This window comes from Natrix helvetica, assembly GCF_964273705.1.
Source record: "Natrix helvetica genome assembly, chromosome: 3".
Classification (NCBI taxonomy): Eukaryota; Metazoa; Chordata; class Lepidosauria; order Squamata; family Natricidae; genus Natrix; species Natrix helvetica.
The window spans coordinates 119288131-119301121 of record NC_138549.1 but is presented as its reverse complement, the minus strand read 5'-3'; the positions used below and the strand labels follow the sequence as shown (position 1 = coordinate 119301121).

Here is a 12991-nt window from a genome sequence, read left to right as displayed (position 1 = left end):
CACATTTGTGTGTCACATGTTTGCTTAGCAGTCATTTGACTTCAAATTTAGGGAACACAGTGGTTGCTAAATGAGAGGATGTGTATAGTTTTAATTAGTGATATTATGACAGATTAAAATAGCAAACCTCTACGTAACAAGATGAATTAGGACAACAGAAGTGTTTTAAGTAAATTTTAAGCCATCGAGCCCCAACTATTCTAAATGCTAGCATTAATTGTAACTTCATAAATAGAAAAACCAATAAAGGCTCACCAAGCCTGGGAAATCCAAAAAGCTGTTAAGATTGTTTGAAGTATGGAAAGACATTAGATCAGATGAGCTTGGTCCAGAAATATATTTCTTCAAAAGATACCCTGCCCTGGTATCTTGATTTCTAAATTTGAAGTTTTATTCAGGAAAATATGGGAAGCTGAAATCTTGTCAAAAACATAAAAAATGGTGGTTTCCAACACAAGAAAGAAAATAAACATAACCACATAGTTATTTCTCTGCTGGGTGCTAAATCGGATACAAAATTATTGAAAAATATTTCTCAATTGTCATTTGAAAGTGATAAACAAACTAGAAAATCAAGTTGGATTTATAGCTACATGTGTAGTTGCACTGATCAAGTAACTATTAGAATTGCAGTTTAAATTTTGTCAAGAAATTTATATAGTATTTATTCAAAGTAACATTTGATAGTATGCACTATGACAGCATCTTGGGTCAAGCTTCTAGCATATGGAACTACACCTAAAATACACTGAAGGGTTTTTTTTAAAAATCATGCTGCAAACTCTTAGATTGAATGACAACATATGGAATCCACAATCATGATTTCTCTATTAAAACTGAATTCCATTAGGATGGTACTGTATCTCTTCTTGCTACTTTTATTCAATATACACATGAATTATATTTTGGGAAAACTTGTTGCCTGGAAAGGCTGGTGGCACTCTTATGTATTAATCCAGTTCAATAATTACAAATTTAACCTCTATTGATAATACAGTCATCCTAGCGAACACTTGAGAACTACAAGAAAGTATTAGTTGCAGTCTGTATATAAGAAGGCAAACTGTTGCACAGGAAGGGGTCACCATTGAGAAGGTCTGGTTCTGCTCTTCTGATCAGGTTCTGCTGATGAAACTCTATAGAGGACAGGATCCTTGGCAGGACCTGTCTCCTAGTTTTTACTGAAAAGCCGGACCTTGAGTTTTAAAGGCTTAAAGATAATAACTAGCATCTCAAATTATCCTTGGAAATTGACAGGTAGGTGAAGACATATTATGTAAGTAAAACTAGATGTACCCATCATTATTTAGACCATTGAATGCTGATCAGGTTTAAGTTGTTCAGATAATCTTCAAGGGCAGCCTCAGGTACAGCCCCACGTAGAGAGAATTCCAGTAGTCTAGTTGTATTGATATGAACCAATGAATCAGTGAAAACTGACTTTTGAGAGGAATTAATTTTTTAAAAAGGCTTAAGGTACCTGTAATGAAAAACAAACTTCTGAGGTATACGGTAGTTAATAAGAGTTTCTTCTGTTCTTGCAGGCAGACTTGTCATCCCTTAACCAGGAGCTTGTTTGTGACACTCAGGAAATGCCAGGGAAGAAGTTGGGGGTTTCAATGGTTACAGCTGATGTTGGACTTGTCAGTATGATTCGACAGGGAATTTTGGCATTGCAGCTGCTTCCTTCCAATTCCACTGCAGGTGAGTGGGATCTTTTTAAAAACTGTTTCAGAGTCCATCTCTTTTGTTTAATTAGATAAAGGAAAACAATGAAGGGAAATTAAGTTAGTCTTGTGTACTCTTGTGTGGATCAGTTCTGTTAAATTTATATCATATCTTTCCTCCAAGAGCAGCAGAATATATAGCTTACTCTTCTGTTTTTCCTCTGTAGTAATAACTACGGCATTTGCAACATTGCAAGGTTTTGCTTTGCTTCTCTGACCCTAGAAGTAAATTAACTCCAATATAGGGAATTGTTGAGTTCTTTGTTTAGGGATGCCTGTTGAGGTTTTTCTATAGTTTCCAATCACCTATGACAAGATTTTTGCTCCAAGCACAGTACAGATTATAACTGCAATGATCTAATTGTGAATGAATAACAGATTAACAAAATTGGAAAGGACCTTGGAGGTCTTCTAATCTAATTCCCTGCTTAAGCAGGAAACACTACGCCATTCTGGACAAATGGCTGTCTAGTTTCTTCTTGAAAACCTCCAGTGATGAAACATCCATAACTTCTGGAGGCAAGCCGTTTCACTGATTATTCTCACTGTCAGGAAATTTCTCTTTGTAGTTATTGTAGATGTTGTGTGTAAAAGTAATAAAACTACGGTTGTAGTATTATAAAATGCATGCTGGAAATCAGTAGAATTGGGGAAGAAACCTACTGCAAATAATTCTTTCACCGCCATCAGCCCTATTTCGGGTGACTCGCTCTCTCTTATCACAGAGGACGCGGGAAGCCCCTTTACAGGGCAGAGCAGAGGAGTTTGGGGAATATCTGCAGGACAAAATCGCTCAGATCCGGAGCGGATGGGCCCCCTTCAGTGGACCAGAGGAGCCGCCAACAGTGAGTCTTGTGAGACCATTCTGGGAGGAGTTTGATTCTGTTGCCCCCGAGGATTTGGATAGGTTGCGTGGACGGTTGCGACCGACCACATGTTTAATGGACCCGTGTCCCTCCTGGTTGGTACTGGCATCCTGGGAGGTGACACGAGGCTGGCTACTGGGCTTGGTGAATGCCTCTTTGAGCGAGGGGTCCTTGCCTGCCGCCTTGAAAGAGGCGGTGGTGAGGCCCTTACTCAAGAGGCCTTCCCTTGACCCGATGGAGCTAGCTAATTATCGTCCAGTCTCCAACCTTCCCTTTTTGGCGAAGGTTGTAGAGAATGTGGTGGCACAGCAGTTTCCACGACACCTTGAGGAATCCGAATATCTAGACCCACGCCAGTCCGGCTTCCGGCCCGGACACAGCACGGAGACGACCTTAGTCGCGTTGGTCGATGATCTCTGGAGGGCCAGAGATAGGGGTTGTTCCTCTATCCTGGTCCTATTAGATCTCTCGGCGGCTTTTGATACCATCGACCATGGTATCCTATTGCGCCGGCTGGGGGGGATGGGAGTTGGAGGCACCGTTCTGCGGTGGTTCGGCTCCTACCTCTCTGACCGGACGCAATGTGTGTTGGCAGGGGGGCAGAGGTCGACCCTGAGGTCACTCACTTGTGGGGTGCCTCAGGGGTCGGTCCTCTCGCCCCTCCTGTTCAATGCATATGTGAAGCCGCTGGGGGAGATCATCCGTGGTTTTGGGGTGGAGTATCATCTGTACGCTGATGATATGCAGCTGTACATTTCCACCCCAGACCACCCCAACGAGGCTGTCGAGGTGATGACCCGGTGTTTGGAAGCCGTCGGGGTCTGGATGGGGGACAACAGACTCAAGCTCAACCCCTCCAAGACCGAGTGGCTGTGGCTATCGGCACCCCGGTTCAGTCAGTTGATTCCATCACTGACCATAGGGGGCGAGCAGTTGCCCCCTGTGGAGCAGGCGCGCAATTTGGGCGTCCTCCTAGATGCCCGACTGTCAATGGATGACCATGTGGCAGCCGTGGCAAGGGGGGCATTCCACCAGGTTCGCCTGGTGCGCCAATTGCGCCCCCTACTGGACCGGGATGCCCTACGCACGGTCACTCATGCACTGGTGACGTCTCGGCTGGACTACTGCAATGCCCTCTACATGGGGCTTCCCTTGGGACGCGCTCGAAGACTGCAGGTAGTCCAGAACGCAGCCGTGCGGGCTATTATGGGGAGTACTAGGTACTCCCATGTAACACCGCTCCTGCACGAGCTGCACTGGCTGCCTGTGGTCTTTCGAGTGCGTTTCAAGGTGTTAATTACCATCTTTAAAGCGCTCCATGGCTCAGGACCTAGGTACTTGCGGGATCGCATCCTACCACACACTTCCCTGTGACCGATTCGCTCTCACAGGGAAGGACTCCTCCGGGTGCCGTCCACTAAGCAATGCCAACGGGCGGCGCCTAGGAGTAGAGCCTTCTCTGTGATGGGCCCAACCCTCTGGAATGACCTCCCCCCCGATATCAGGACCACCACCGACTTCCGCTCCTTTCGACAAAAACTGAAGACTCACCTGTTCTGTTTAGCCGGCCTGGCCCTTTTATAGTTTTATTCTACCTCCTGGCAGATATTTTAATTGGGTATTTTTAGGGAATTTAAATATTGCTTTTAACTACTTTACTTCAGATATGTACAGTTTCTTATTGCCTCCTCTTTGTGTTTGTATTTTCTATTTATTGATGTGTTTTTATTTGACTGTACACCGCCCCGAGTCCCTTTGGGGAGAGGGGGCGGTATAAAAATCTAAATAAAAGTAAAGTAAAGTAAAGTATTTAATTGCAAAAGGGTTTTGCAATTAATGATAGGATCTAATTTAGAATATAACCATTACAGTGGACCAACAAGTTGTGTTTTTTTAATTTTAAATTGGTCTTGTCATCAGTTTTGTTTAATATGTATCTTGTTAGACATTCAGGAAAAGGGCCATTACTGTTTTCTAGTTACATTAGTTATTTTTCCTTAGCACTGTCACTTGCAAATCTCTCTCAGAGCTTAATTCTTGCCTTCCATGATGGAATGTTCACTCATGTCTATTTAGTGCTGATAGTTGTTGTTGTTATTTGAAGGGATCATTGTGATCACAGATGGTGTCACCAGTGTGCCAGATGTAGCAGTCTGTGAGACTCTGCTCAATCAACTACGCAGTGGGACTGTGGCCTGCTCTTTTATTCAGGTGCTATTGAAAGTACATGGGCTGTGGGCACATGATTGCATATTTGTGAATGTACTGCAGTTAGGACTATCCTAATACTAAAGACAGAAGCCATCTACCTCTCATGGCAATATGAAAGCTATTGCTTGCTTATTAAATGTACAGTGGAACCTCGGGTCACAGACTCTTCTGACCACGACCAAATCGGGTGTCAATCAAAAAATCCGCTAAATGTTTCACTCTGTTCACAAACCCATCCTCGGGTGGCGATCAATCACAGTCGCAGCGATTTTCCCTGCTGCAGCGATTTCCCCTCCTGCGAATATTTTTGGTGTGTGCACATGCGCAGTCAGTCTTGCTTCCAGTCACAACCAAATTAGGGGCTGACCAAAGTCCTGGAATGGAATACGGTCATGACTGGAGATTCCACTGTATTTACCTTTTCAGTATTTGATTATAACAGAAGGAGAATTATTTATGATGATACCAGGAGTCTAGTTATAGTACTTAGTTCAATGAGCAAATGCTGATTCATGGTTTGATCATTAATGCTGCAATCCACAGTTACTTAACCAGGAGTAGTTCCTGTTAAATTTAGTAGATCTTCCTTCTGAGTGGATATCTGTAGAAGTGCACATAATGTTTTTGAATTTAAACAGTGAAATAGCTCAAGGCATATGGTTTGTTCATATGTGTGCATTTAATGTGTATGTGATACGTGTACAGTATATTCATGTATATACATTATTTGATTGAAGCTTCAGTTTTTATCAGTTACAGATAAGGTATGCATTTAGATTTATGCAAATATATAAACCCGTTGGAACCTTTGCACATTTCAGTGGCAGGGCAATTTCATGCAGCAATTCAGGGTAGAGGAAAAATACTGATGGTAAGACTTGCTTCTCTCTTTCATGTTTTTCTGGTTTAGAGACCAGACACAAAGGTGCTTTTTCAAGAGGCAACTGGACTTTCTGATTTTTCTTTGAAGACCTTTTGCTTCTCATCCAAGAAGCTTCTTCGGCTCTGACTTCTTAGATGAGAAGTGAAACGTCTTCAGAGAAAAACCAGTAAGTCCAGTTGTGTCTTGAAAAAGCACCCTTGGGACAACCATGGCCTGGATGACTGAGAATCTCAGTAGACATTTAGAAACCAGAGTAAAAGTATGCTATATCTAGAAATATTTTCTGTCACTACAACTACAGCATTGAAGATATCCATAATACCTAAATTGAAATAGAACTAAATTCAACATAAGAGAGGGAATCTGTTCTTCACAAAGTTATTGTTGTTTCTGTGCATTCTTTTTCTGTCTTGTAGGTGGGAGGAGTCTATTCTTATGACTGCAGTTTTGGTCATGTTCCTAATGTTGAGCTCATGAAGTTCATTGCAATGGCAACATTTGGCACATACCTTTCCACATGTCCTGAAGTTGAGCCTTCTAGTTTAGACATGAACGTCTACCATAAAGCTTTTCTCCCGTATTCCTTTCTGCGCAGTGGGGAATCCTTGAATCCTGAATATTACTGTGGTAAGCTTACCTTCCATGGACTTAGATGCAGTTTCTCAGTCTTATCGATCCTATCTTCACCTGTGTCAAGAAGACAAGAATCCTGGGTTAGATTGAAATGTGGGACTAAACAGTAGTCCATTTTTGCCAATGTTAGTGAGAATAATGGGTTTTGCAAGAGGGAAATAGATGGGTCTCTATAATTCTATGAGTTCTTTGCCACTTTCAAGTTTTGAAACCTGTATTAACCAAAGCTAAATAAAAATGGTAGTTAACTATAAACAGATTGAAGGAATTCATTTTTCTCTTTAGATGCTTTGAGGGTTGTAGTGATTTGCCTGGCCTTCATTATTGCTGCAAGTGATGAGGTGCAGGATGAGGAAAAATAATGCTATATTTACTGTTTACACAGCTACATTTGTCACCCATGTGCAAAGGGACATAATAAATGCTTGAATTCCTGCATTGAGATTCCTGAAGTGGCTCATGGCCTCATAGGAGGAAGAAATAGTTTGTGGAATAGATCAGTTTGGAAATAACACTTACATGGTGTTTGCTATCATTGCAGTCTCCCAGCACAGATTATTCAATGAACATCTTGTTTCTGCAAGCAGCAACCCAGCCCTTGCCTTGAGGCGAAAGAAGCATACAGAAAAGGAGGTCCATGCTGATCTTATTAGCATAGTCTCTGTGCGGCTACGAGAAGGCTATAGTATTCGTGAGGTCAATATTACAAAAGGTGATTGTTCAGTGTTTTCTTAGTCTATTTTGGGCAATATATGTTGCCAATTGTGATCAGGGACATGCATTATTTTCCCTCTGGGAGCTGCACTTTTCGCAAAATGGTTTCTAAGACCCATAAGGGATGGCTGGCAACGCACTAGAAGTCATTGAAGGAGGTAAGGTTGAAAATAACTGTTCTTTTTGGGACTGAGAATTTTTTTAATGCAAATTAGGGGGTGTGGCAGAGGCTTCAAGCATCTAACACCCCCAAAAAACAAAGTCTAGAAAGAACCATGTGATCTGAAATCAATGAAGCTGAATTTCACAGTAATAAGCATTCTGAAGGTTGTAGAAATATTGCTGGGGGGTGATCCTACCTCTAATCTTGAATATAATTTGTTTGTGGAGTAAAATTATGTTTGTAAAATTTATTGTCAAATTCCATCTCATCTGGGAACTCCCAGTTAATTTATTTTAACAAGCTGATAATTACTGCAAATACAAGCAATGCTTTGAGTTCTATAAAAGAATAGTGGGATAGAAATGTACCAAAACAATGTTTTGCTTTATGGGGACTGACTGCCAATTGCATATTTTGTTTCTGAATGCTTGTGGTGCCTTATTCATGCTTAAGATATATGAGTAGAGTAGGCAAAATTCCATCATCTTGTTCAACAAATGGCATTTAGTGGGATTCTGCATAAGGGCCGTATTCGTCTGTTAATATAATGTCCTGTTTATTGGTAGCTGGATCAGTTACTGTAATGAGTCGTAATTGTTAAAAGCCCATTGATCTGCATTTCTTTAAATATGGTTATAAATGTGTAACATAAAAAATGAGAAATCTTGTTTTATCTACTTTTTATTTTAAAAAAATCACAGTGGATCAAGATGGCAAGCAAAATAGAACATTAGCTTCACTGATATTGAAATTGTTACTTTAATTGGTTTTAAAAAATAACTTTGCCATTGCTATGCTTCCCATCCTAGAAAATATTAATGGGGTGTTTTCAGAAAAGCATTTCATAAATATTAACTAGTATTGTAACTCTAATTTCTGAAATCAATTAAAGCTAGAAATATGGAGTGTATTCCTGCAGAGTCTTCTCTGGCTCTTCCAACATCACCATTCAGTGGAACAATAACATTCAGAACAACCTAAATAAATCAGTAAGAGAGACATCAAAAACAGAAATACGTAACATAATGTAGAAATTAATCTGGCATATAGATGTGCTGATTTTGGCAGAAGCTGTGTTTTAGTATTTTATAAAGGCAGACTTTGTAAGGGGGGCGGGGCGCTAGTGCTCTTCTATTAAAACACATTCCTCATTCCTCTTGCACATTTACAGGTGGTACTCAACTGGAAGTGAAGCTCATCTTGCTATGGAAGCACAATATGAGAATTGAGTATTTGGCAGTGGCCCCCTGGCCCCTAGATCCTTCGAAACGTAGCACATGGGTGGAAGTGACTATGGAGGGCAGCTATGACATTTTGCATGACATCAGCTGCACTGTACGGAAGCCCATCACAAGCCTCTATCGCACCACTGTGATACGCCGCTTCTGGAACACCCTGCAAAGGTGAAGATTTGCTTGATGTGCCCTTTCAGTGGGGCTCCCCCCCCCCCGCAAGGGCTATGGGCAATGTGGAACACTGCCCTTTTATTTTGTTTAAATGTTTTAGTCCCAATAAGGAATGTTAACGTGAACAATGTTTATAAACTAGGAACTCTTGTTGATCTTGATTGTTTTCCTCATTTCTGTTTGGACATTAGAAAGAGTTTCACTGTTAGGCCAAAAATACCTGTTTGCTTCTAGAGAAACCTCTTTAATGGGAGTGAGGGATTGTTTTGAACACATCCATTTCTAATTATATATAATTAAATATATATATATCTCTGTGTGTGTATTCCAGCATGATCTGGAACACCTTGAGCAATCTCAAGCAAACTTGGTACACAGATATCTTACTCTTTGGGAAAAAAATAGTGTGGGAGTAAGATACCCCTAACACCCCTTGGGGTGTGTGTTCTGTTAAGATACAGCCTGTTGTGCCTTAAAATGGCTTCTACTGTACTGACGTAAAATGGCTTTTACTGTACAGTGCAGTGCAGTTGCCATGGTAGCGTCTTCAGAGTACTCCACAAGGGGGCTTCCTCTGGTAAGGGGGAAAATCCAACATTAGAAATTACGTTTGGTCTAGACATTTCCCCCCGATAAACAAATATCCGGGCAATGCTGGGATATCAGCTAGTAGAATATAAATTGTGACTTAAAGATACTTGAGGGGGATTTTTGTTGTTCATTTTTCAGTATCAACCAAACTGACCAGATGCTGGTTCATCTGCAGTCATTTGACAGCGTCCCAGAGCATTTCACCATTCCTGAAAGCACTCGAAATGGAGTGCCACTGTTCTATATTCCTCCAGGATCTACTACACCGGTACATTATTTGTATATTACTAGCCAATTTGCAGTAAGAGCAAGCAAGAAGTAATATATAAGTTGCTGCCTTTTTAGCAACCTTTATCTAAGTTGCTGCCTAAGTTACTGCATTCTTTTTTCTAGAGGGTTTCAAACTTGCTTTATATTTCTCTCTCTTTAATATCTCAAGTTAGGAAGATAAGGCATTTGGTTGTGTGATTTGATGAGGGAAGGATGAAAGAGAAAAGGCAATTCCATTTCAAATCTATGCTGCGTATCTCAATTCTATATCTTCAGCTCTGCTTTCTCACTTTTGGAGGAAACAGTATATGCTGTTACAGTAATAATTAAATAAGGGTGCTCAGAGTCTTGATTATTTGGAATCATACCTTGGCAGCAAAAGGTTAGAAGCAAGAGATTTAACATACTTGCCGTTACCTTAAGTCAGTGCTTCTCAAATAGTGGGGCGGGCCCCCCAGGGGGGGCGCGAGGCTCCGTAAAGGGGGGCTCAGCTCAAATTATTTTATATATTTTTGTTTTGCAGGTTAAAGTTTTTTTTAATATTGTGTTCCTTTAAATCCTGTGCTCCTTTAAATCTTTTCTGCTACAGTTAATAAAGCTATTCTTTGTTGTAAATTGATCCACATTTCTTTCTTTTTTTATTCTCTTATACGTTAATAAGGATACAGTGTTATGCAGAGGTGTACTTATAACAATTTTATAGACAAATGATACTATTTACAGTCGCGCAGGGGGCGCGAAATGTTTTCTTCTTCCTAGGGGGGGGGGGCATGACAGAAAATAATTGAGAAGCACTGCCTTAAGTTAATGTAGCCAAATGTTGCAGTAAGAGCAGCTATGCTAAATTAACACGCCAAGCAAATATTCTATGCATCACTTATTTACTCTGCTGTTTGTGTTGCTCATTAGAGCTATCATGACTGGTTATTGTTGTACGCCATTTGTTAAAATGAGAGAAATGAGATTATACAGTTTATGTTCTTTTTTAAATAATGGGTGGACTTCAACTCCTAGAATTTCCCAACCAGCAGAGTTGTATAATCTCAGAAACAAATAAATTGCAAATATTAAGATACTAATAACAATAAAAGTTAAATATAGGCGATAGCAGTGTTTCTCAATCTTGGCCACTTTAAGATGGGTGGACGTCAACTCCTAGAATTCCCAAGCCAGCAGTGCTAAATACAGGTAGTCCTTGACTTATGATCACAATAGAGCCCAAAATTTCTGTTGTTAAGTGAGACATTTGTTTTGCCCCATTTTACCACCTTTCTTGCCATAGTTGTTAAGTGAATCACTGCCATTGATAAGTTAGTTAACACGGTGGTTGAGTGAAACTGGCTTCCCCATTGACTTTGCTTGCCAGAAGGTTGCAAAAGGTGATCGCATGACCCCGCATGACACTGCGATCATCATAAGTATGAACCAGTTGCCAAGTATCCAAATGTTGATCACATGGTCATGGGGTTGCTACAAAGATCATAAGTGTGAAAAATGGTCATAAATCATAAATTTCAGTGTCGTCATAACTTTGAACAGCCACTAAATTGACGGTTGTAAGTCGAGGATTACCTGTAATTGCCTAATACGTTTTTTTCTAAAATGTTGAAACAACCAGTTGCACAGATGCAAAGAGATTCATGAGATATGATTTCTGCCATTTTCAGGTCCTGTCCTTGCAGCACAGTAGCTCAGACTCCAGTCACTCACAGTTTGCAGCCTACTGGAAACCCATCCTGTCGATGGATGCCAATCTCTGGCAGAGGTGGTTGCACATGCACCGCATTGTTATTCTGTTGGAACATGACATGTACGTGCAAGAAAACATACATGTATCATGGCACGGTATTTAACATTTCAAGGTTTCAGAGCTTACCCGCCATTGTGTTGTTATTGATGGCTGAGAGACAACAGAGGTTGAGAAATAAGGTCTTGCATGTGAACTTTTCTTAGGGTAGGGATAACGGGGATAATGATGATACCTGAATAACAGGCACTAACTAACTGTTTGATCTTTTTGACAGGCCAGTCCCAAAGCATTTACACACCCCAGGCAACAATGGTCGTTACAGCACCATCCAGTGTCGCATTTCCCATTCAGCTCTGACTTCTTTGCTGCGTGACTGGAGTAGCTTTGTGCTGGTAGAAGGCTACTCTTATGTCAAGCTCATGCACAGGTGAGGGAATTCAGGGGCAAAGGGGAGAAAGAGCTGAGCCGTTGAAGGCCATGAAGATATACTATCCAATGGGGATAGAAGGTTTTTGCATAAGATTGAGCCAGTCATGTTGAGTAAATAACTCTTAAGAGGAAAAGCTTATCGAGCATTTCATACTCATTCATTAGTACAGATAGTCCTACAAACCATGACTGAGCCCAAAATTTATGTGGCTAAATAAGACATTTGTTAAGTGAGTTTTGCCCCATTTTACCACTTTCTTGCCACAGTTGTTAAGTGAATCACTACATTTATTCCCAAAGCAAAAGCCCCTGGTTTCAGTTATACTTTAATCTTTAAATTCTTCTGAAGTAATGCATGTATTTGTGTCCAAAAACTCTTAGCCTCTTTTTTTACACAAATATATCCAACAAATATGATAAAATGTCCCTTCACTTATTCTTGGTACCACAATAAATTTATTCAATTTGCTATTTCTTTCTTGTTCTGTAGCTCTGAAGATCTGCCTCCTTTTTCATTTTACGTGGTGAGAATTATTTCCAAGGCTCCCTGCATGGTTCTGAGGCTGGGTTTCCCCATTGGGACACTTGCAAAACTCAGGAATAAAGTGAGTGCTTGATATGTTTGCTTGAATCATAGTGAACAATATTTAGAATTGCAAAAAATAGCTAAAATGTGCTTAGTAGATGTTAGCCTTGGAATAAAGTTTTAGGATTGCCAAGAAGCATGTTTTGCCTCTGTATTTTTAGGTTGCATGTAAAAAACTTGGGTCACATTACAGGCTTCTCTTCCAGACCTTGAATAGCATTTAGGAATTACTACCTGAAGGTAGCTGGATGGATCACTTTCCCCATGATAAGATTTTACAAAACAAAAAATTTCTAACTAGAATGTGTTAGGGAGAAACGGCATTTGGCTTTCTAGGTCAGCTTTAAGGTAAACCAGTTCCATAAGAAATGTCCTTATGGCACTGATGAATTTATTAACAAAACATTTAAGGCATTGTTGTTGGCAAGAACAGGCTCTCTCTTGTGGGCTAATTTTGGGACTGAATATGGCTACATATTTTTATTATTCAATATATGCATTTTTCTCATTTTTATAACATTCAAACTACAATGTAACTTTTAAAAGCAAAATAAAGTTCATAACATAACAAAAGCCTAGACAATAAATACATTGACATGTTATAAAAAATAAGTGAATAACATTGATATACATTAAAATATGTGGTAAAATGTTGGAGTGCAGGAGAACATGTCCTACAAAGGAGTTCAGAGTCTGCAAAAGTTGCTGTCCTGATATGTGGTGCCAGTTCCTTATATAAACATGATTTCTTCCTATCTACTT

The 12991-nt window shown here is 40.2% G+C and overlaps 1 protein-coding gene across 8 annotated transcripts in view; it reads left to right on the top strand.

Moving 5' to 3' along the window:
- Positions 1 to 12991, top strand: part of SZT2 (SZT2 subunit of KICSTOR complex) — a 93742-nt gene that overhangs the window by 9106 nt on the left and 71645 nt on the right. For all 8 annotated transcript variants that reach the window (XR_014174871.1, XM_081946796.1, XM_081946800.1 and 5 more), the window contains exons 6-14: positions 1545 to 1704; positions 4698 to 4804; positions 6104 to 6314; positions 6862 to 7032; positions 8369 to 8600; positions 9333 to 9462; positions 11132 to 11274; positions 11489 to 11641; positions 12134 to 12248. Coding sequence is in view for 7 of the 8 variants with exons in the window: in XM_081946796.1 (XP_081802922.1) it covers positions 1545 to 1704; positions 4698 to 4804; positions 6104 to 6314; positions 6862 to 7032; positions 8369 to 8600; positions 9333 to 9462; positions 11132 to 11274; positions 11489 to 11641; positions 12134 to 12248 (1422 nt within the window). In the remaining variant the exon portion in view is untranslated. The remainder of the gene's footprint in view (positions 1 to 1544; positions 1705 to 4697; positions 4805 to 6103; positions 6315 to 6861; positions 7033 to 8368; positions 8601 to 9332; positions 9463 to 11131; positions 11275 to 11488; positions 11642 to 12133; positions 12249 to 12991) is intronic.